The sequence below is a fragment of the Oryx dammah genome, unplaced genomic scaffold (assembly GCF_014754425.2).
Source record: "Oryx dammah isolate SB20612 unplaced genomic scaffold, SCBI_Odam_1.1 HiC_scaffold_23, whole genome shotgun sequence".
NCBI lineage: Eukaryota > Metazoa > Chordata > Mammalia > Artiodactyla > Bovidae > Oryx > Oryx dammah.
In genome coordinates this window covers 102,256,938-102,281,890 of record NW_024070207.1, presented here as the reverse complement: position 1 = coordinate 102,281,890, position 24,953 = coordinate 102,256,938, and the positions used below count along the sequence as shown (strand labels likewise).

The following is a 24,953-nucleotide window of genomic DNA, read 5'->3' as shown; positions in this document are numbered from 1 at the left end:
TTTTGTTTCTATTAGGTCCATACAATTTCTGTCCTTTATTTTGCCCATCTTTGCATGTAATGTTCCCTTGGTATTTCTAATTTTCTTGAAGAGATCTCTAGTCTTTCCCATTCTATTGTTTTCCTCTATTTCTTTGCACTGATCACTGAGGAAGGTTTTCTTATCTCTCCGTGCTATTCTTAGGAACTCTTGCATTCAGATGGGTATATCTTTCCTTTTCTCCTTAGCCTTTTGCTTCTCTTTTTTCTCAGCTATTTGTAAGGCCTCGTCAGACAACTATTTTGCCTTTTTGCATTTCTTGGTGATGGTCTTGATTACTGCCTCCTGCACAATGTCACGAACCTCTGTCCATAGTTCTTCAGGCACTCTATCAGATCTAATCCCTTGAATCTGTTTCTCACTTTCACTGTGTAAATGTAAGAGATTTGATTTAGGCCATACCTGAATGGTTGGGCTTCCCTGATAGCTTAATCTGTGGGGGGCATGGGGGGGGCGTGGAGGTGGTGGTGGTGGGGCGGGCGGTGAAGGATAGTGCTTGGTACATTATAAACCCTCAGAAATATTGGTTGCTTTTGAATGAAATGAAACCCAACCTGAATCCAGTCCCTATTCAGTTACATAAGGAAGACAATGGATGCCTAGGCAACGCCTAAGCAAGTTATGAGGTAGAGGCGGATCTCAATTATTGCGTCACCAGAGGCTGCAGAGCTGAGGTGCAATAGCGGAGTAGCGGAGCAGCGCTGAACCTAGGCGGATGGTTATCCGACTGGGTGTGTTCGGGTCACTCCTGGCCGGAAGTCGAAGCTGAAGACTGCTTGAGACCGGTTTTTCCATTTCAGCCCTATGTCATGAAGTTCAGATAGTTTTCCAGTTGTTCATCGAGATGGAAAGCTCAGATTCCGACGATGAAGAAGACAGAGTTTCGGTCCAACACAGAGGTCAGACAGACCGATTGGCTCGAGAAGATGATTACTACCGATTCGTAAGTGATCTGAGTGAGGAAGATTACATACTTATGAGGGACAACAATTTGCTCGGCCCCCTAGGTGAAAGTACGGAGGAAGAATTGCAGAAGAGGCTTCAAATAATGAAAGAAAACCTACGACAAAACTCAGATGAAAATACAGGTATATTTCTCTTTGGGGGGAATAGGATGGGATGAAAAAGGAACTTCATAGTATTAAATAATCACTTCATAATAGTAAATTATACAGAAGTGGCATACATTATTTGGTAAGGAACTTCTCATAAAAAAGAACTGACATTTACTTGGTTTGCGGTGAGAATGCCAGGGTAGGTTTTTTTTCCCCCTGATTCACATTTGGATTGTTTAATTGGGAAACTGTGAAGTAGACTATTGGTTTTTGTTGGTTGGTTTTGTACCTCAATGGAAAGTTCCTCCTATGTCCCAAATTATTTTCTCTATCTATGAAAGTGACAGAGAAGGCAATGGCACCCTACTCCAGTACTCTTGCCTGGAAAATCCCATGGATGGAGGAGCCTGGCAGGCTGCCGTCTATGGGGTCGCACAGAGTCAGACACAACTTTAGCGACTTAGCAGCAGCATGAAAGTGAACGTTGCTCAGTCGTGTCAGACTCTTTGCAACCCCATGGACTATACAGTCCATGGAAATATCTAAGTCAGAATACTGGAATGGAGGGGATCTTCCCAACCCAGGGATGGAACCCAGGTCTTCCGCTTTGCAGGCGGATTCTTTACCAACTGAGCCACAAGGGAAGGCCAAGAATACTGAAGTGGGTAGCCTATCCCTTCTCCAGTGGATCTTCCCGACCCAGGAATCCAACTGGGGTCCCCTGCATTGCAGGTAGATTCTTTACCAACTGAGTTATGAGGGAAGCCCTCTCTATCTATATAGACATGTAAAACAATAGCAAAAAGAAATATTTTATATTTTAATCAAGTAGTTCTCAACTGGGGACAGTTTTGCTCTCCCCCACCCCAAGGGACATTTGTCAATAGCTGGAGATATTTTTGGTTGTCACAGAAGGAGGTATGGGCGTTACTAGCATCTAGTGGGCAGAGCCCAGGGATGCTGCCAAATATGACACAATGCACAGGGTAGCTCCCCAAAATAATAATTGCCCAGTGCCAAAATGTAAATAGTTCTAAGGCTGAGAAACCCTGTTGGAACCTCAGATCTGGTGCCTTCTCTCCCAGTGTAAAATAGAGCATTTTACTATCTAATGAAGAGGATACTATAATACTTTGGTTCTGGAATATGGTCTTATATGCACCATGCTAGGTTCAGTCTATTCATTTGATCTGATGTTCAGCCTAATGCCAATTAAAAACCTTGGTAATATTAAGAAGTATTCAAAATTCAAATACTTTTAATTCTATAAACTTTGCTTATATTTGGGCAATAATCTTATATTTTAAAACAACTTATACATTATCAAAAGCATATAAGAGCCTAGGAGTAGTAATGTTGGAGACTAACGAGAATTAGACAGTAATATCAATTGAATTAAAATACTAGCACTGTACCTTAACTGGTGTTTCCCTTGTTTAATTGCTTTGGTGTTTTGACAGTGGACTGAAAGAAAAATGTTGTCTCTTGCCATTCCTCCCACAGTGGTATACAGGGCTGTGTACACGACAAACTATTGAGAAACAGACTTCCTTCAGCTACTCTTTGTAAAAACCTCTCTAAATTTATCTAGGATTGGTGGACTCTTTTTCGGATGGAATTGAAACTTCCCTGCCTTTACTTATAAATCTAGATAGTAAAGCTTTTAAAGTATTAACTTTAAAGTTAAAGACAATTAACTTTTAAAGTATAACTTATAATGTAAATGTGAAATCAGTTGAAAACATCTGAGTGTTTAAGTTCTCAGTTTTGTTTGCTTTCTAAACAAAGTTTCCGAGTGCTATTTTATGATCGTTGCAATTTCGGTAGTTCTTTTATGGCCCCATTTTTTAAATTAACAGATAGAGGAGATGCTTCCGATAATGAATCCAGTGAGGACTCTCTTCTAGACTGGCTTACCACTTCTGGACAAATTGAAAATGTGACAAGTGAACAAAACGAAAATCAGTCTTGGAGAGAAGAGAGCGAAATTAGTGCTAACAGTGATGAGCTCAGATTTGGCTTCGAAAGTAATCTTGAGTGTGATGATGAAAACTCAAATCCGGAAAATGAATATGTAGCATCTGCAAAACTTCCCAGAAGAGAAGATACGGAAGACAGCCAAAGGCAAGTGGAAAATCCACAATCTGAGTCACTATTCACAACAGCATCTGCATCAGAACACGATACAACGGAAACATTCATGGAAGTCCCACCGACTGAAACTCAGAGACGACCAAGAAGTAGGAGCCCAGACTCTCGGAGAACGAGAGCAAGGACTGACAGTTGGACACCTCCACGTACACTGTGGGAACTTTTTCAAAGAATGAATGAAGATGTACCATCTCAGACTTTTAAACAACCTCTCATAAGTGAGAATGATACATTTTCTAGAACTGGGCATGAAGAAACATTGAAACAGCAAATGCCTGGACATGAGTTGCAAAATAGGGGTCCTACTGAAACTTCTAGAACTAGGAATGCTGTTCCTGGAGAATGTTATTCAGACACAATGGGCAGTAGTGAATCTGGGGAAGTGAGGGAGACAAATCCAACCAGACCCTTCAGTCCTTGTCCAGTTAACTGTCCAGCATGTTCTCAGAGATACAGAGGAGTTAGTAGAACTCAGTTAACATCGGACTTACCAAACAACGCCACCACTTCAGAAAGAGAGCGAGAAGAACTGGCGCCTATGTCTTCAGATTCTGATGAGGCCAATGAGAGTGCTTATGCCAATACCATGAGAAATTCCGTTCACAGAATTTTAAATACTAGCTTAAACACTAGCGTAAGTGGTATAATGTCTGTTACAACTCAGACTATTTTATGTCAGACAATGACAGTATTTAGTGACTCGAGTAACCTTATGGACAGTGGCAGTATTTCAGAGCATAGTGTCTCACGTCCAAGTGAAAACATGGGAAGGGCAGAGTCACCAAATGAAAGACGTGGGCCTAATGATAGCAATAGTGGATGTGGTTCTGCTTCAAATGCTAGCTATGATTCTGATTCAAGTTTACTACCGATACCAGTTTCAAACCCCGACAATATTTATAATGCCACATTTAGTCAAATGCCTGGTTTTAGCGCAAGTGATGAAGATTTGGAAATTAGCTCACCGATGTTTGCAGACAGTGAAGAAAGAAGCTCATCAACAGGCTTATCAGAGACCTGGCAAGAAGATGGACGAATGACCCCAATAACAGATGACGATAGCGACTCTGGGTCTTCCCTTAATCTTGAACAATTTCTCTTATTACATGAAGCAGACCCACACCAACTTACGGGCCTTACTGAACTGCAGATTAACAACTTGCCTTTAAGATTTTCTGAAGAGGAAGATGCCACTAAAATCTGTACCATTTGCATCACAGAATACACCGCAGGCACCATGCTACGCATCCTCCCATGCTCCCATGAGTACCATTATCAGTGCATCGATCAATGGCTGGCAGAACATTCAACCTGCCCTATTTGTCGTGGGCCAGTAGTGGACCCCTCTGAGGCAGATGATTCTATGTGAGATCTGAAGTCTCGGATATATACAGCGTTACAGTGACGGACGACTGTCAGCTGTGTCACGCCCACTTCTAGAGTCATTTATGTTTAACAACCTGGATCTACGTGTCACAATCGGAACTGAATTACTTGTTCCTGAAGAAATTATTGGGCTTTTGCAAATTTCTGTTACATAATAAAAGGAAATATCAAAAAGTCAAATAGCATTATCCTATCTGACAATAAAAATGAGTTACACATCATAGCAGCGCACTGAATTTCAATAGAAACTTAGTATGTGCACTGGGTTGGGATATTCCTCATGCCATGAGAGAGATGTTCTAATATGATATAATCATTCTCGATAGATCCTAGTAGTATCTTCTAGTCATATAAATCCCAGATATCTCTTAGCCCTGTTCAATCTTGGTTGTGCATGCAAAGAAACAGGAACCCAACTAAATAATTAAGAAGCAATTTAAGACTGTGTTAGAGTCATTCACATACAAAAGTCATGTTATATTCATAGAATGCCATAAAAAGCTTTGAAACCCTTCTCTTCCAGTTTACCCCTTTTATCCAGTTTATCTCTTTCCATTTATGCCTTCTCCAGCAGTTTATCCCACCCTCCCCAATACTACCTTAAAGTTTCTCCTATTCCCCACTACCAATGTATTAGTCAGAGTCCTAGCCAAAAGCTGATGGCACACTTTAAAAGAGTGATCGAATATCACTTAATGCTGCTGCTGCTGCTGCTAAGTCACTTCAGTCGTGTCCGACTCTGTGCGACCCCATAGACGGCAGCCCACCAGGCTCCCCTGTCCCTGGGATTCTCCAGGCAAGAACACGAGTGGGTTGGAGACTAAAATGTGTAAATAATGAAGAGAAACCAAGAGATGATGAAGTACCCATAGGCTAGCAACTGAGAAGCCAGTATTAGGACCACTAGGGTTGAAGGGGCATAGAGAGATAGTAGTTCCTGCAATCCCAAATGTCTTAAGAGTTGTGTTAGAAGTCCACACAGCAAGAGCTATAAACAGAAAATGGCAGCCACTGCCAATCCAAAGTTTTGGAGAGGGTGCATCATAGAAATGAATACCCTTACCTTCTTCCCTCCTGACTTCTAATCTTTTGTCAGTAGTTCACATTAGCCAAATCTAACCTGAAGGACTGATGCTGAAGCTGAAGCGCCAATACTTTGGTTACCTGATGGGAAGAACTGACTATTGGAAAAGACCCTATTGGCCAGTACAAAAATTTTTTCTTAACATTTTCATTCCTGGTGAGAGTACATAATATTATAACCTATAGCAACAATCATCACTTTGTACAATGTGCAACCTATTCAAATGCAGGTAGTGTTACGTATAAAGCTGCTCTAAACATTTAAAGTCAGAAACATCACTGACTTTTATTTTCTATGTGACTTGCTGGTAGCCACAGTATTTGCACATAACTACAAAATATAAATGGGGAGTGGTGGGGAAGTTTTTAAATTCACCTTTCAGCTAGCATATTTTTCACATAGCAGATATCTGCATGGCCATACATGAAGATTTAGGTCAAACCTCTGAAACTGACATCAACTAATACTGAAATTTGTTTGAATATTATGATTTTTATTAAGCATTTCTGATACCAGGTGTACTTCATCTACTGTGAGTAGAATAATTATAACAGTCCTTGGTTTTCATACTATCCTAACAGGTTCCAGTCTTCCAAAGGATGGTAATTGCTTAATTAATGCTTCAGTACCTTCACATACACCTTCTGTGGTTGACAGAATTCTGAGATGACGCCTAATATCCTCGTAGTAGCCCCTCTCCTTGAGTATGAGACCTGTAAATGTGATGGAGTATCGTTCCCATTATTAGATTATGATAAACAGAACAGTTGATTGGGAAATTATCCAGAGTGAGCATGTCCCAATCAAGTGAGCACTTAAAAGGCACAGAGAGGACTTCTAATCCATATAAGATGGTTTATGCTCCTCTTGCCCTGCTCCCCATTTACAAGCCCAACTATATATCCTGGAAACAATATAAGACAACCAAATATGAGCTCTGAAAGGTCTAAAGAAGAAGGTGAATTGGCTAGGGACCCTTAGAGTGACTGAGCAATTTCATGTCAGGGCACCTTATGACCTTTACCAAGAAGAAATGTGACCCAAACCCAGCATTCCCTCTAAACTTAGTAACAGGAAGTGGCTCAAATGGGCTCTTCCTCCATCACATCAAATAGGAATCCCACAAATACCAAATGAGCACTGCAGAACCTAAAAGAGGGAACAATTAAAATCCCTGCTGACAATAAATGCCCAGATAAAGTGATCTCCCAACTCCTCCTGAGATTCCCCTTCACCACCCATACACACTAGTGGCTCCTTAGCCAGAAAAAGTGATCCCACCACAAAAAGCACACACTTGGAAAATGCTCTCCTCCTCAGAAGGGCCTGAGACTCCTCTCCCCTATCCAGAGACATTAGGAAACTTTCTGGTACCTCCACAGAAAGTTTTCAACCTGGTAAGTACCCTTCATTTTCTACAGTCAAGGGAGAACCTGTCACAAGTGCCTGGCACAGGAAGTACTCTTCATCAAGTGGTCCAGAGATTCCCTTCCCCCGCCAGGAGCACCAAGTGGCCTATCCTGGGGAAGCTGCTTCGGACCCCATGAGCAGCATGAGGAGGGACCAGAAGTAGCTCCACCTGCACAACACAAAAGGTACCATATAGGTTCTGAAAACTAGACTGTCATGGAACCACGGTCCACAAAAGTTGAGGAACTATGTGCCAAACCTATAAAAATGAAAGGCCTGCTAAAATAAAAACAAAACAACTTTAAATAGGGACCAAAGTATCCTAACACAACAGCCAAAATGTCCAAAAAACAATAAAATATCACTACTCATACCATAACGACTTGATACATAACAACTTGAATAAGAAATGACAAATGATGCCAAATCAGGATGAGTTAGATGTCAGAATTATCTTACAAGTATTTAAATGCTGAGTTCAGACCTTTACGACCTTGAACAGAGAACCAAGCCACTCCATGGCAGTATCCCAATCTACAGAACTGTGAGCTATTAAAGGGGGGTTGTTTTAAGCTACCACATTTGTACTAATTTCTTATGCAGCAAAAGAAAACTAGGACAATGTCTTATCTAGGATCCATCCTGTACCCAGAAAATGATTATAATGAGTCCAAGATAGTCACAAAGATTAGGACATGACTTAGCAACTGAAGAGCAACAAGACAAGTAAATGCCTTAAATGTCTTAGTTCTAGGCCTATTATGACATTATAATCTACCATTTTTACCAAGAATGGAATCCCTAATTCCTGCTACTGAAGCTCTTAGAAGACACTATGCTTCCTGTTCAAACAACCACCAATACCTCATAGCTCTAACTTGACTTCATATTACTCTCTCTCATTCTACCAGCGTATGCTGCTTTTATCATACACCTAACTTAACACACTGACTTTCAAACTACATAGCTACTTAGTTTGTCTCAACACAGTTGCTGAGTAGTATTATTAACATAATAATAATAATTATTATTATATATTGATCTTCCAAATCATAGTTCTTTCTATCTGCCCTGACAAATCAGAAATTATGATTTATACCAGAATCATCTGAGCTCCACCTGATCTGTTTTTTCCGTTACATTGTATCAGTTTAAATACACAGCATCAAGTACTGTGATTGTGAACATTAATATTTCTATCTTAAGAATTTTCTCTGTGTTTTCTTTCTAGGTTTTAAAATATTTATGTATTTTGGCCTAATTCCAAAAACAAACTAACAATCTTATCTGAATAACAAATACTTTTTGAAAGTAGTTATAGCCTATGGATAGATTTTTGATAGCAATATCAAGTATCGGTTCAGTTCAGTTCAGTTCAGTTCAGTCTCTCAGTCGTGTACGACTCTTTGTGACCCCATGAACCACAACACGCCAGGCCTCCCTGTCCATCACCAACTCCTGGGGTCCACCCAAACCCATGTCCATTGAGTCGTGATGCCATCAAACCATCTCATCCTCTGTCGTCCCCTTCTCCTCCTGCCCTCAATCTTTCCCAGCATCAGGGTCTTTTCCAATGAGTCAGTTCTTTGCATCAGGTGGCCAAAGGATTTCAGCTTCAGCTTCAGCATCAGTCCTTCCAATGAATATTCAGGACTGATTTCCTTTAGGATGGGATGCAAGGAGATCCAACCAGTAGAACACGAATCTAAGTCCCTCCAAACTAGTTCAGCATCCTCTCCTTTCTGACATAAATCAGACCCAATTTTCATGAAGAATATATGTCTTGTTCTGATGAAACTAATTTATGTAAAGGCAGAGTCCTTTAAATCACTGATTCCCAACCTCCAGGCATCAGATCAGTACCTCCTCTTAGATCAGCAGTGGCATTAGACTAAAAATAAAGTGCACAATAAATGTAATGCACTTGAATCATCCCAAAACCATCCCCCTGACCCCGGGTCTGTGGAAAAAACTGTCTTCCATGAAATCGGTCCCTGATACCAAAATGGTTGGGGACTGCTGCTTTAAATGGATAAAAGTCCATACAATTTTTAACATTTCTGACATGTACACTCTTATTTTTATTAATTGGGACAAACTATCAAGGCTATGGTCTTTCCAGTAGTCATGTATGGATGTGAGAGTTGGACTGTGAAGAAAGCTGAGCACTGAAGAATTGATGCTTTTGAACTGTGGTGCTGGAGAAGACTCTTGAGAGTCCCTTGGACTGCAGGGAGATTCAATCAATCCATCCTAAAGGAGATCAGTCCTGAATGTTCATTGGAAGGACTGATGCTGAAGCTGAAACTCCAGTATTTTGGCCACCTGATGCAAAGAACTGACTCATTGGAAAAGACCCTGATGCTGGGATAGATTGAGGGCAAGAGGAGAAGTGGACAACAGAGGATGAGATGGTTGAATGGCATCACCGACTCAATGGACATGAGTTTGGGTAAACTCTGGGAGTTGGTGATGCACAGGGAGGCCCGGCGTGCTGCCATCCCTGGGGTCACAGAGAGTCGGACACGACGGAGCAACTGAACTGAGCTGAACCGATGCATCAATGTGGGCCCCCTGGCGGCTCAGCTGGTGAAGGATCCGCCTGCAGCACGGGAGACCTGGGCGCCATCCCTGGGGTGGGAAGATCCCCTGGAGGAGGGCATGGCCACCCACTCCAGTATTCGTGCCTGGAGAGTCCCCATGGACAGAGGGACCCGGCAGGCTACAGTCCATAGGATCGCAAAGAGTCAGGCAGCAGTGAGGGACTAAGCACAGCACATCCATCAATTCACCTTTACCTGGGAATCGTTTCTCTTAAGGAAACTGAGGTAATTAAGAACTAAGATACTTTCTATTGAGAAAGTGATAAAGGAGCTTAAACAACTTAAAAAATGCATATTATGTGTCCCTCAGTGGACCATGACATAATTCTGTCAAACTTTGAAACAACTCAAAGAAAGTCAATGAATACATGGAGGACTAGACTATAAGTTATTTACTGCAAAATGATTAGCAAAACTATCACCTGGAGTATTTTGGAAAATGGCAAGTGGACCTAGTAAACTCATAAATCTGGCTAAGGAGATATCTAGAAAGAGTAAAAAAAAAAAATTGATTGACTTCTTTAAGTGCCTCTGATACTATAATAAAGAGATAAACTAAAGAAGGAATTATTCAGTTTTAGAAAAGAATGTACATAAAACATAGAATGCCCAGGATAGACTTCCAAGCTAAGAAAAGAATCAACGTTCAACAATGACCTCAGAGCAAAAAGTAAAACCTGGAAAAGTAAAATGTAGTCTCAGGGTAAAGAAGTAAAGTAAAGGAGCTATACAGTCCTTGTTTAAGGTCTTAGAATGATTTCAGAGCATTCCTCTCCATATCTCTTGGCTAGGCCACCTACATTCGCCTCAGACAGAGGTGGCCCAAGGTAGATAAGGTCTTATCTCAGAAAGAAATGTGAATGTAGATTTTGTTTAACGGAGTGAACACCCAATAAGAATCTCAGGCAAGCCCAATAGAGAGTGGGGGTGGGAGGGAGAAAGGAAGGAGGAAATTTTGTGCTTGTTAGAAGCACCATGAGATAAGACTAAAAGGGACAGACGCAGCTCAGAATGAAAAGAATACTTGGTACCCTCAACATTGTGCACACACTAAGAAAGCTACTTAGCTACAAACACAGACCTTTTAAGGAAGATAGGATGATTCAATGGCACCCCACTCCAGTCCTCTTGCCTGGAAAATCCCATGGACGGAGGAGCCTGGAAGGCTGTAGTCCATGGGGTCGCTAAGAGTCAGACACGACTGAGTGACTTCACTTTCACTTTTCACTTTCATGCATTGGAGAAAGAAATGGCAACCCACTCCAGTGTTCTTGCCTTGAGAATCCCAGGGATGGGGGAGCCTAGTGGGCTGCCGTCTGTGGGGTCGCACAGAGTCAGATACAACTGAAGCAACTTAGCAGCAGCAGGATGATTCAGACGGACACACTGAAGCGACTGAGCATGCATGCATGTATTGGAGAAGGAAATGGCAACCCACTCCAGCATTCTTGCCTGGAGAATCCCAGGGACAGAGGAGCCTGATGGGCTGCCATCTATGGGGTCGCACAGAGTTGGACACGACTGAAGTGACTTAGCAGCAGCAGGATGACTCAAAGTCTGAACTAAGATATTAAAGGACTAATTGGTGACCCAAGAATGGGACTGGGCCCTAAACCAACAAACTGGAATCAAAAGCCCATTAGAATTTTAGAATTACTGTGAACTGTTCCTCCTTTTGAACAGAACTGTCAACTAAGGCCATCCTATGTCCATCTTAGGGCTTCCCTGGCGGCTGAGATGGTAAAGAATCCATCCGTCTGCCAGTGCAGGAGACTGGGGTTTGATCCCTGGGTTGGGAAGATTCCCTGGAGAAAGAAATGGCAATCCACTCTAGTATTCTTGCCTGGAGAATACCATGGACAAAGGAGCCCGGCAGGCTACAGTACATGGCATTGCAAAGAATCAGACATTACTGAGCAACTAAGAGTTTCAGTTTCATGCCCATCTCAGTATTATATGTAGGATAACCTCTCATTTTATCCCACAGGTCTTCTGTTTAAGAGGAATAAAACTCGAGGAAATACACCTGAAGTGTTTTCTATATCCAGACCTAATTAAAATGGCTAAGTCCAAGATGGTCATATGTTATCATAAGAAAATAAGAGCTTAATGGTCTTGAAAGGGGGTGGATGTACGTTTCAATGTGAGAATGTTGATATTATCTGTCCAGGGAATTGTCTATGGTAGACTAAAAATGGCCACAAATCGTCACACTTTTTCAGTGAGAGATTCTTTTTTCCTTGCTTTGAACCTGGTCTGGCCCATGGTTGCTTTGACAATGGAATCTCACAGAAGAGATACAAAACTGACATTATATGTTGGCCTGGTCCTAGACTTTAAGAGGACTGATGCTTCTGCTACGGTCTCTTATAAACCTGACCATTATCCAAGAAATCTAACTAGAGTAGAAATCTGCCAGACTACACGGAGAGGCTCTGATAAAGGGGCTGGCGGGGGGGATGGGAACCAGCTAACACCCAGTAGTTCCAAGAGAGCCATCCCAGTCGCCCTAGCTAATTCAGCGGATACAGTGAAGAAACGAGTCCGACAGTCTACTGCCTGGATTTCAGTGTCTTAGAATTATGAGATAAAATAATGATAAAAAATTTAGCCACTAAACTTTGATGTAGGTTGCTATGCAGTAGTGGAAAACCAGAACACATACGTAGGAATTAATAATGTGCAGAAGATGCAGTGACTTTTGTTGGGGCCCAGGGCCCCATATGCCTCAATAGCATATTGATTATTTTAAATCACATTTACTTAAAAAATGGCCAATACAAAAGGGATACTTAAGACCTTTCTCTTTCTCTCTCTGAAAGCAGATGAATCTCTCCCTGCATCTAGAGGCTGAAGGACACTCTTATCACCAGAGAGAGGGAGTCCGGACTGAGAAGCCTGTATTCACAAACCTTGTTACTTCTTTAATTGACTATCCCAAGCCCACACTGTTTTAAACCCTCACTAATTAAGCACCCAAAGCCTAAATTCTTTGCCCTGTCAATTCCTCATAAATTTACTGTTTACCTAAAGAGTATAAAAGTTGCCTGCTTTAGCTACTTCTTAGGTGCCATTTCTGTTGAGACTTCTGTGCACAAGAACTAAAGTGTTCCTTTTTCTCCTGTTAATCTGCCTTCTGAGAATTTTCTTATCAATCCAGCCAATAGAACTCAAGAGGGATAGAGGGGAAAATTTCCCTCTGCTTGACACTTGTAAAGAGTACATAATGCTCACTGAAGGTGAGAAATAATTAATAAACTACTATTTTCTACCCCATTACTGTCAAGCTCATTTATTAGAGCCTAATAGACATGATTCATGAGAAAAGATGCCTTGCCAACAATCTGATGAAATATAATTATTAATTCTAAAAGCATTTTTTAATGCAAGTCATATCAAATGAATTTACTCCATCAAAAAGTATATCTAGTTAATAAGAAAACAGTAAATTTTAGTAATCTGAGTTATATTCAATTATGTAATTTGGAATGACAGATCATAACTTTGACTTTTATTTTTTTATTTTTTTCAAGCAGAATAAGAGCTCTCATACTGAATTTCTGATTACAGCTCATACCCTGTAGGTGGCTCTCATGGTCTCCTGCCTGTCAGTGTTACTGAGTCAACCTATCTGTTCATGATCTGTTTTGAAACTTTGTTTCTGTCTTCAGTAAACAAATGGTTTTAGCATACATGAATCAGCGCTGCCATGTACTTAGTCACATAATTACATCTATACGTATATACTTTTGCCCATAATTAAAACTGGGTGTTTAGACATGTACAGGAAAGGTCATAAAATGATGTTATAGTCATGAACTTTCACTTTAAAGAAAGGAGAACTGGCACAGAGCTGTTCCTCCTGCAGTCCGAGCTGTGGAGACAATCCGCGCGGACCGAGCGTTCCACATTCGGGGGTGTCTAAGCAGCCACCGGCTGAGGTCAACTGACGCAAAGAGGCAGAGTCTTCAGGCTGAACAAAGCCAAGGCAAACTTAGTGCCTGCGTCGTCCTTGCAGCCTTCGCAGACTGCAGCTAGCTCAGAATTCAGCTTTGCGGGGGCTCCCCGCAAAGCTCGAAAAGTCATGAGTTACAGCCGCCCTCCTCCCAACGTGGACGACTTGATCTCCCTCAAGGTGGACAACCTGACCCACCGCATCTCACACCGCACCCTGAGGCGCATCTTCGAGAAGTATGGGCCGATCGGCGATGTGTACATCCCCCGGGACCGCTTCACTCAAGAGTCCCGCGGCTTTGCTTTCGTCCGCTTCCAGGACAAGTGCCACGCCGAGGAGGCCATGGTCGCCCTAGACGGGGTCCTGCTGGATGGCCGTGAGCTGCGGGTGCAGATGGCACGCCACGGTCGCCTAGATTTCCACCAAGGCCGCAGCCAGGAAACTCCTCCCCAGAGTCAAGAACGCCAGAGCCACAGCCTGAGCTTGGTCGCTGCCGCAGGTCCAGCACCAGGAGCCGATCGCCATCTCAGGCCCGATCTCACGTCAGCTGCTCAAAGTCTCCATCTCGCTCCTGTGATAATTCTCCGTCATCCTCGAGATCAAGTTCTCATGGAAGTACCAAGTCCTCCTCGGAGTCCAGATCTTCCTCAGCAACCACGTCTAGGTCTGGATCCAGAAGCCTTCCACCAGGAAGAAAGTACAGGTCCTGAGGACAATTGAAAAAACCCCTCCAGGTTTCCAGAAGAGGAAGGAGTGGTGTCATATTAGAATAATAATTAATTAACGAACAAAGCTGGGGTGTGTGTGGAAGGGAATGAGGGGGACAGCAGAGGGAGAGGAACAACATCTCAGGTGATCAGTCTTTGAAATTAGCCACCATCTGTTGAAAAGGTTATTCTTTAACACATTGTGTAGCTTTTTACTTGTTTCGAATTTTGCCTCAAGCAGTAAACTTCATTTCATAACGGTTTTTTGTTGTTGTTGTTGTTTCTTTTATTCACATATCTTTTAAGTTAGTGAGATGAACAACTTTGTTACTGGTTTGAATATTTGAGGTAAAGTTTCATTTATCTTTATATACTGCATTTTCTTTGAAAGTAAACAGATTTTTATCTAACTTGTGGCCTCTAGACTTAAGAAAATATGTGTAGCCTTTACTTTTTGAGTAGTCAAAGACTGTCTAGTGATTGACTCTTCATTGCCATCATTCTTTTAAAAATAAAGACCTACTTGAAGTTATTATAAGTGCATGTACATGTGTTATTTACCTTTGGATTTAAATGGTAATCTGGATCTGCATCGATACAGAGAAATTTAAGGTGCAAATAATTTTTTAAAGAATTATTTATCAAACATATTTCTAGTTTCATGTATTTGTGTGCAGTAGACACAGTTGTACAACAGTTGGGCAATGATGGCTAACTGTTAAGGTGGTGTTTTATAGGACAGAATGCTTGGTTACTTCACGTTTTCTGCCGATTGCTCCTGTGTAAAGATAATGTGCTGTGCAGAAACAAATGATTATCCAGTTTGTTAAAAAGCTTGACAACTGTACTTGAAGTCACCCAGGCCCAGGCCTCATATATATAAGGGAGCCTACAGTGAACACATCTAGCAGGTGAATTTAAAAGTAAATGTGTCTTTATTTTTTCCTTTCACACCCATCTGACCATCTTCAGTTATGAATTTAAATATGAAAGATGCTAAGAATTTGTTATTTTCTAAGTGCTAATAACATGCTATATCTCTTTGTTTATGTATGTACTGTCTTTTTCTGAACAAACATTTTTCCTGATGTTTTAAAAACTTTTGTTGTGATTATATTCTCATTCATAAAAGTATGAAACAAAAAAGATAATTGAGGTCATACAACTCACATGTGTTATAAACAAAGATATCAAAACAATTGAGTATCAACTTTCAGAGATCCAAGGTATAAATATAATTTAGCAAGTTAAAATCAATGTCATACACATCTGCTACTACCTTATGGCTTTGATCCCCAAGCTGGGTATGACTTTACTGTGGCTCTGCTCTGAATCTTTTTTGTCTTCTTCGGCTCAATACTCTATTTTAACTTACTGGCTTTGAATGAATATGTGGGAGACAGTTAATCCTAGCTTGACTTTGGAATTTATCTCAGCATTACTGGTCCTAACTGTAGCCCCACTCAACCTTTCCTCTTTAATTCATGGTTGCCAATTTGACACTCTGTTTCAGATATTATTTTCTTTTTTTTATTTTCCAGTTTTATTGAAAAATAATTGACATACATCCCTGTATACGCTTAAGGCATGCAGAATGATGGTTTGACTTATATATCTCAAGCAATGATGACCACAATAGGTCCAGCTAACATCCACTTCACTCCAGTTCCCCACCCCCCACTCCCTCTCCCTCTTCCCCTACCTCTGGTAGTCTGATGTCTTTTTCAATGAGTTTGGTTTTTCGGTTTTGACTTTTTTTTTCTTAGATTACGCATAAAGTGCGATAATAAAATATTTGTCTTTCGCTGTCTTATTTTCAAGTCTCACTGCCCAGCACTGTTTGTCTGAGAAACTGACTGAACCAAACCATGAATAATAGATTCAATTTTCACATATTGGAATTTAAGAAACTGGAGTCTAGAAAGTGTAAATATTTGGGTAAATAATGGATTAATGATTAGACTTCAACCGAGGTCTCTAAATTCTCAACTCAGTCCTCTTTCCCGTATATTGAATTGCCTCAGCATATTGCCTTTCAATACACTGAATTGAAATGAGGTTTGGGAACATCAGTTGTGATATTTGGGAACAAATATTAAAAACAAGACTCTAAAGAAAAGACTACTTTGAGAAACATTTTTTCAGTGAGTAACTCAGCTGGATACTAGTCACAGAGACCTATTTCACTGAAATTTTGAAAGTTCTCTGCAGTATGAACGCACTTTACTTCAAACTTTGAAGTCCTATAACACAGTAGTTATTGTCTACAACTGATTTAGTCAGTTTCTCAGATAAAGAGAATTGGGCAATGAGAATTGGAAATAAGACAGAGAAAGTCAAACACTTTATTATTTCACTTATACGTGGAATCTAAAAAAACAAAAACAAAAAACCAAGCTCACTGAAAAAGAGATCTGACTAGTGGTTACCAGAGGTAGGAGAAGGAGGGGTGGGGAGTGGGGGAAGGGGAACTGGAGGAGGTAGTCAAAAGGGTAGCTCAGATGGTAAAGAATCCATCTGCAATGCGGGAAACCTTGTTCAGACCCCGGGTTGAAAAGATGCCCTGGAGAAGGGAAGGACTAACAAATCCAGTATTCTTGTCTGAAGAATTCCATGAACAGAGGAGCCAGCAGGCTACGGTCCATGGGGTGGCAAAGAGTCAAACACGACCAAGTGAGTTTCACTTTCACTAATATCCAGAAATCACACTTAGTCAGTTCAGTTCAGTCGCTCAGTCATGTCTGACTCTTTGCGACCCCATGAATCGCAGCACGCCAGGCCTCCCTGTCCATCACCAACTCCCGGAGTTCACTCAGACTCACGTCCATCAAGTCGGTGATGCCATCCAGCCATCTCATCCTCTGCCGTCCCCTTCTCCTCCTGCCCCCAATCCCTCCCAGCATCAGAGTCTTTTCCAGTGAGTCAACTCTTCACATGAGGTGGCCATAGTATTGGAATTTCAGCTTCAGCATCAGTCCTTCCAATGAACACCCAGGACTGATCTCCTTTAGAATGGACTGGTTGGATCTCCTTGCAGCCCAAGGGACTCTTAAGAGTCTTCTCCAACACCACAGTTCAAAAGCATCAATTCTTCGGTGCTCAGCTTTTTTCACAGTCCAACTCTCCCATCCATACATGACCACTGGAAAGACCATAGCCTCGGCTAGATGGACCTTTGTTGGCAAGGTAACGTCTCTGCTTTTGAATATGCTGTCTAGGTTGGTCATAACTTTTCCTCCAAGGAGTAAGCGTCTTTTAATTTCAGGGCTGCAATCACCATCTGCAGTGATTTTGGAGCCCAAAAAAAGAAAACCAAATCTCTCAAGGAGCATCAACTGCTGATACAATTTTGGGAATAAATATATTGCTATTTTTTCCAACTGAGGCATGATTTACATACAATAAAATGCACAAATCTAATTGATTCAATGGTTCAGTTTTGAGAATTGAATACATCCATGTAACTTACAATTCAAACATAATGTGGAAACTTTCTATTACCTCAGAAAGTTCCCTATCCTTCTGTCCAGTCAACTCCAACCTTCTTGTAAAGGTAACTACCTTCTTCCTTAAATTACTGAAAAATACTTTTGCTATTCTTTAACTTCAAATGTTTTATTTGTGTCTGTGCCCTTTTGCTCAGCATAGTGTTTTTCATATTCATCATATTGTCGCTTCCATCAGTAACCTGTTCCTTTTTTTTTTTTCATTGCTGAGTTGAATTCTACTACTGGTTTAACATGAGCATCAACTTTTTGTGAGGTAATGAAGATAGGAGTGGGAGGTGGTAGCATTTCAAATGATATCTATTTTTTAATATAAATTTATTTTAATTGGAGGCTATTACTTTACAATATTGTGTTGATTTCGCCATACACCAGCATGAATCCACCACGGGTGTACCCATGTTCCCCATCCTGAACGCCCCTCCCACCTCCCTCCCCACACCATCCCTCTGGGTCATCCCAGTGCACCAGCCCCGAGCATCCTGTATCATGCATCGAACTTGGACTGGTGATTCATTTCACATCATATGATATCTAAATGGAAAGAAATGCCTAGCAAGATAAAGGGAAGAGTTATTTTCCTCATTATCTTTGTTTTTTTTTTAATTTTTAATTTTTACTTTATTTTGCTTTACAATACTGTATTGGTTTTGCCATACATTGACATGAATCCGCCACGTGTGTAGAATTGGAAGAAAGTGGGAAAAAAGCATGTGCAAATACACTAAGGTGTTTCAGAAAGTAAAGATACAGTGGCATAAACTAGAATATATGAACTGAGAAATGTGACTTGAGAAGAGCATGAAAAAGATAGAAATATAGTATATTCAGTAATTCAGTGCAGTGTAAGCCATGATAAGGAGTTTGGAGATCATTTTAATTGTTAAGAAAAGTCCATTAAGGGAGTCAAGAAGGAAAAGGTCCTTATCTGTCTGATAGTTTGAGATCACTTTTGTTCTCTTGAGGAATGGTAAATGAGAGATTATGGCCCAAGATGGCAAGAAGGCAGAGATAACCTAGCTTCATGTGGGGGTGAAGCAGAGGAAAGGAAGGTAAATTCAAGATAAATTGTGAAGATGGACATCACAGTGCATCACTTGCATGTGGAGTAGATGTAGAAAAGGAAGAAAATTAAAGGATCATGTTAATGCTGATTTCTCACCAACCTAGTAGGTAGAAATAAGATGCTGATTTAGGGTATATGAGGGCTGGGGCAGAGGAGATATTTTAAGGGAAGAGTCAAAGATGCATGTATGAAGGCCAAGGAATTGTATCATATACAGATAAACACACAGGATTCTAGTTCAGAGAAGTCTGTAATGGAGACACAAATTGAGTATTTACCAAACTAAAGATGATATTCAAGTCCACCCAAATTGATGATGTCACCTAGGAGGAGAGCATATAACCCTGGGAAACCTAAGGATTAAGATGTGGTCTCCAATTGTGCCACTGGCATGCCTGAGGGATTCAGCACAATTAACTGGAGTGTGAAAGAAAAATGTTAATCCTTTCATGTGTATTAGTATTTATCTTTCTTGATTTATATACCTGCCTATGTGTATTTAAACATAATAAAATATAAAAACAAATGTTCATTTGTGAGAAGAAATATGCTTCCATTTTTGTTCTGGTGGGAAAGCATGATCAAAATTTTGAAGACAACCGTCTTAACAGTTAAGAAGAACAGGGGGAACTAGCCGTAAAAACTTAGAAGGAACAGCCCGTGAGGTAGAACAAAAGGTAGGAAAGTGGATCATGGATGTCAGGAGCAACTATTGTCCTAAGAAGCAAAGATGTGGTCCATTGTCCCCTCTTTCTATCTGTGTAGTTGTGGGACACATAAACCCACAGTTTGTCTTTTGTGGGCCCCGTTCCAAATATCAGACTTGCTGGGAATGGATTGGGGAGCATCAGAAAGATTGCTCGAGAGGCCAAAGATCTCTAAGATTGTCAATTAAGTTGTTTTTCTCTGCCCCACTGCCCTTCATTTCTTCACTCATGTCTGCTTTCTCTGCTATCTATTGGCTGAGGTGTTTGTTTTGACTCTTTATCTGGGCCTTTAACAACTTCACAGTTACATTGGAAATCACTGGGTTGCTTGTCAGATTTCAAATATTACAGAAGCCATTTGGGGGGAAAATAAAACAATGTATATTTCAGGCACATTTCCAGTCCTAAACAATGTAAAGTATGGTTAAACATGGCACTGAGCCACTAAGGCTGTCTTTCAGTTCTATAATATAGAGAAATAATAGCCTTATGACAACTTGGATAATACCTTTAAGCTTCAACAGTATTGTTCCAGATATCAAAGAAATTTCACTCCACAGTGGTTCTCCCTTTTTGGTGAGCTATATAAAAACAGCCTTGGCTCTGCAGAAAGAAAACCTAGGTCCAGGTGTCAGTCCTAAAGTTTTTTGAGGTTTCTAACTTTTGAAAATCATTCAACTCCAGTAAAATATAAACTGTAAAGAGGTATGTACATGTAAAGCATTAGTATTAGGTATTATAATGGCTATAATATGAAAAAATCCATTATTCAAAATTTACTTTATATCATGTTTCAAAATTACCTGATTCTACAGGTAATGTGCATGTACTGATTATGTTCTCTTCATTATTGCTTATACAAGAAGAAATAATGTTTAATCTACCAATCACATGGAAAGGAGAATAGTTTAGATCAGCCATGCACATATTTATGTACTCTTAGGATGATAGGATTAAAAAATCAATAAGATAAAAGACTTTGAATTTTAATGAACAAGCTGGAACCCTTCCTTTTATTTTGTCAATGTGTCTCCCATCTGGGTAGAAGCCTAATCACTTTCAGTTGACACACATAGTGTTAGTTTATATTGGGGTGTCTGTCCCTTTCCTCAAAGAATTTAAAACAGAACCACCATACGACCTAACAATCCTGCTTCTAGATATACATTCAAAAGGAATGAAAATAGGATATCAAAGAACTCTCTCTGCTCCCCCATGCTCACTGCAGCACTATACACAATAGTCAAGCTATATATATTAATGGAATATTATTTAGCCTTAGAAAAGGAAAAATTCCTGCCATTTGTGGCAACATGGATAAATGTGGAGGCTATTGTGTGAGGAGAAACAAGCCAGTTAAAAAAGACAAACACTTAATGATTCTACTTATATGCTGCTGCTGCTGCTGCTGCTGCTAAGTCACTTCAGTCGTATCTGACTCTGTGCGACCCCATAGACGGCAGCCCACCAGGCTCCCCCGTCCCTGGGATTCTCCAGGCAAGAACACTGGAGTGGGTTGCCATTTCCTTCTCCAATGCATGAAAGTGAAAAGTGAAAGTGAAGTCGCTCAGTCGTGTCCGACTCTTGGACCCCATGGACTGCAGCCTACCAGGCTCCTCCATCCATGGGATTTTCCAGGCAAGAGTACTGGAGTGGGGTGCCATTGCCTTCTCCAATGGATGAAAGTGAAAAGTGAAAGGGAAGTTCCTCAGTCATGTCCGACTCTGAGCGGCCCCACAGACTGCAGCCCACCAGGCTCCTCCATCCATGGGATTTTCCAGGCAAGAGTACTGGAGTGGGGTTCCATTGCCCTCTCCTCTACTTATCTGAGGTATCTACAATAGTCAAACTCATAGAAGCAGAGAATGGATTGGTGGTTACCAGGAGTTGGGGTGAAGAAGAAATGAGGAGTTACTATTCAAAGGATATAAAGCTTCAGTCAGGCAAGAGGAATGAGTTCTAGAGATCTGCTGTACAGCACTGTACTAATGGTTAACAATGCCTTATGGTGCATTTAAAAAAAAAAAACTCAAAGAGGGTAAATCTCATGTTATGTCTTATCACAACAAAAAAAAGAAAATGCAGTACTTATTATACCTTTTATTGGATCTTATTGTTTAATGTATTTAAAAGGAAGCTTATATAGTAACACAATGTAATATAACTCATAAATAGTAAAATTATAAGGATAAAACTTATTTTTGCATTGATATTAATTGGTGCCCTTTGTAATCCTATGTACTTACATGCCGCATTCAGTTATTATTCTGAGGAGTTCATAGGCTTCACCACACTGCTAAAGGGATACATACCATACACAGCAAATAACCAGTATCTACTGATGATTCCTTAACACTGACCTGGCACACAAGCAGGGGCTCCATAAATTTTGGATGAACTACACTGATAGTAAGATGACTCAAGTTTCTTGCAGCTGCACAATGTCATAAATTTATGGAGATTCTTTCGAAGTAGAAATTTAATTTCAACTATTGCTAAAGAAACTTCCTGGTGTTTATGTGTTAACCAGGTAACACCTATTTTACACAACTGATTTATGAGTTCTGACTTTTGAATCCAAATATATGGAACATATATCCATATGTTTCTAATTCTCTATGTTCTTTCTGATGTATACTTAAAATTCTATTTATTTGTAAACTTTTTCCTTATATTTTTTCATGTGGATCATAATAAGCCAGTTGTAAGTAACAAGTGTTACCTTTAAATTCATGCTCTCATATTGCTTCCTGGATTAGACACCTGCGTAATTTGTATATTTAAATCCTCAGCCTTTTTCCTGCAATTTATTTAGCTGAACCATGTAATATTTCCTCTTATACCCAAAGGTACCTTTTCCCAAAGAATTCTGTAACGATATGGAGTGATAAAAATTATACAGACATAAATTTCAGAAGCACCAAATCAATTGCTTTCTATTTATCATCATGGTAGTTTAAAAAAAAAAAAGTAGAATCAACATGATTTACCTTTTAAAGGGGTAGACATATCTGTTCCTATTGACAAATATGCTTTTTTTGGTGACTGGAATCATGATAATCTTTTTATGTGGTTACTGGAAGTACCCAATTATCACAGTTTTTACACTAAAAAAGCAGTATTTAAAGTGTCAAGATTTTTCATAATACCATGTCCTGAAAATGTGAGACTGTGTTGCTGATATGTTTTCTTTAACACTTAAGGAATTGTGAACATTTGGGATATATTAATTGTTGATCTTTAAGCTTTACCAATAGAATTGCAAATGGGTGATAAATATACAGCACATTCCAACTGAAAATCCATAGGAAGAAAAGACTTGGTGAAGAAACATTTAAAAAATTAACAGTAGCTATTTTTAGTTTAAGAAAAAATTATACAAAACTTGAAAATTAAGCCATGGGACGGCTGTATATGTTCAAGTAACACAGCAGGGTGTTATCTAACTGTCCCTCACGCCCTCAAAAGGGCTTCTACATTTTCAGAGAAATGCAAATCTGTTTGCCTTACTGCTTACTATTAATTTGAGTCCAGACATTTTACTGCTCAGTCAAGTGAAAGTGAAGTCACTCAGTCGTGTCTGACTCTTTGCAACCCCCATGGACTGTAGCCTGCCAGACTCCTCTGTCCATGGAATTTTCCAGGCAAGAGTACTGGAGTGGGTTGCCATTTCCTTCTCCAGGGGATCTTCCTAACCCAGGGATTGAACCCAGGTCTTCTGCATTGCAGGCAGAAGCTTTACCTTCTGAGCCACCAGGGAAGTCCTACTACTCAGTAAGGTTAAACTCTAACTTGTAGAAAACTGGTATCATGTAAATGACCTTTTAATCCAATAGAGACTATAACTCTAGATGCTGTAGGATATTAACTTGTTTTGAATCAAACTTACCAATCTAATTCCAGAATTTTTTTAAATCACTGATATAGAAGCATTTACTTCCTGTATCTTCTTTTGTAGCTGATTTGTCTTGCTACTGGCTCCCTCATCAATGTGTTAAATAAAATCCAACATGTACTGATCATGAATTACATGAAAATTATGTTTCTTAACAAAATTTCACTTTGACACTAGGTGGAGGAGTATGGATTTCCTTTATACTTTATTATTGAAAATGTCCTCAATTGACCTACAACATATTAATAATCTGAAAATATAAATGTCTATTTAAAAAATACAGTGTATAAAAACCTATTTAGCTTCATGATGTCATATGCATGCAAGATTTTGAATACCATACAAAGGAATCTGTTTAAACTGAAGATGAAACAACTTTGCAGCTGATAGTGGGTTTTTGTTTTCTTACCCATCAGAAACAAAGTGATGCAAACAAAAAAAAGAAATAAAGTTCAGAAATATGAAAAAGGCATGAGTATTGACATGCGCTTATTGTGAATGTGATGAGAGAGGTACGCCAGAACAGAGAGTTCGATTCATTACACTCCTTTCTCATACTATAAATGAAAGAATAACAAATACTGGCTAAAATTTAATAACTTCCATGGCCAAGATACACACTATAATTTGGACATTATTCCCTTTGATAACCTTTCTCCTCAGGCACTGTGAAGACAGATTAAAAATTAGTAGTTCAGATAGGAATTGGACCAGAAATTTCAGCTCCTCTTGTAAGAGACACTCCACATTCACTAAAGCTCTGACAGTTGCAAATACTCCCTGTGGCCAACTCTGGAATGAGTCTGTTCTAACTGAGCCCTCTGGGGTGTTGAGCCACTAGCAGAAGTGAGGACTATGAAGGCCAAGGGCTCAGTTGCAAGCTACTAAATAATGCTGCTTCCCCAAATTTTATTCCTGTGTGAACTTTCAGTAAGAGGAGGGGTGCCCAAAAGTGGCACATCAGAGGTATCTGCAGTTCCTATCTCAAAAACATACCCCTTCCACCTATTCCACAAATTATACAGTAACCCTTGATCTTGAACTGCTTCTCCTTTCTTTTTAATTATAAAATCTTAGAGGAGACTTAAGACTGTTTACACTTCTAAGTCTGTTCCTATGTCAGAATACTGATAGTGAATTCTGCAGTGTGAAACTTGGGGTGAAAGAAAGGAAAGAAAAAGGCTCGGAAGAAGGTGATGCTGGGAAAGGAGGGAAGTCCCTAATCATTTCTTTGTTTCATCCCCACTTCATCAGTTTTCTTTTCCCATTAGTCTGCATGCTGCTGCTGCTGCTGCTAAGTCGCTTCAGTTGTGTCCAAAACTGTACGACCCCATAGACAGCAGCCCACCAGGCTCCCCTGTCCCTGGGATTCTCCAGGCAAGAACACTG

The 24,953-nt window shown here is 40.2% G+C and overlaps 2 protein-coding genes across 7 annotated transcripts in view; one reads left to right on the top strand and one right to left on the bottom strand.

The window, feature by feature from the left end:
• Positions 1-24,953, bottom strand: part of DMD (dystrophin) — a 2,254,125-nt gene that overhangs the window by 1,145,929 nt on the left and 1,083,243 nt on the right. The window lies entirely within an intron of this gene.
• Positions 884-4,614, top strand: LOC120882360 (E3 ubiquitin-protein ligase RLIM-like). Its single transcript, XM_040266345.1, has 2 exons — positions 884-1,127; positions 2,954-4,614. The coding sequence occupies exons 1-2, from the start codon at positions 884-886 to the stop codon at positions 4,612-4,614; spliced, it is 1,905 nt and encodes a 634-aa protein (XP_040122279.1).

Bases quoted from the DNA above. Each gene is read 5' to 3' on its own strand.
- LOC120882360 (XM_040266345.1), top strand. From the start codon at position 884: ATGGAAAGCTCAGATTCCGACGATGAAGAAGACAGAGTTTCGGTCCAA. The intron at 1,128-2,953 runs GTATATTTCTCT...TTAAATTAACAG, and splicing joins AAACTCAGATGAAAATACAG to ATAGAGGAGATGCTTCCGAT.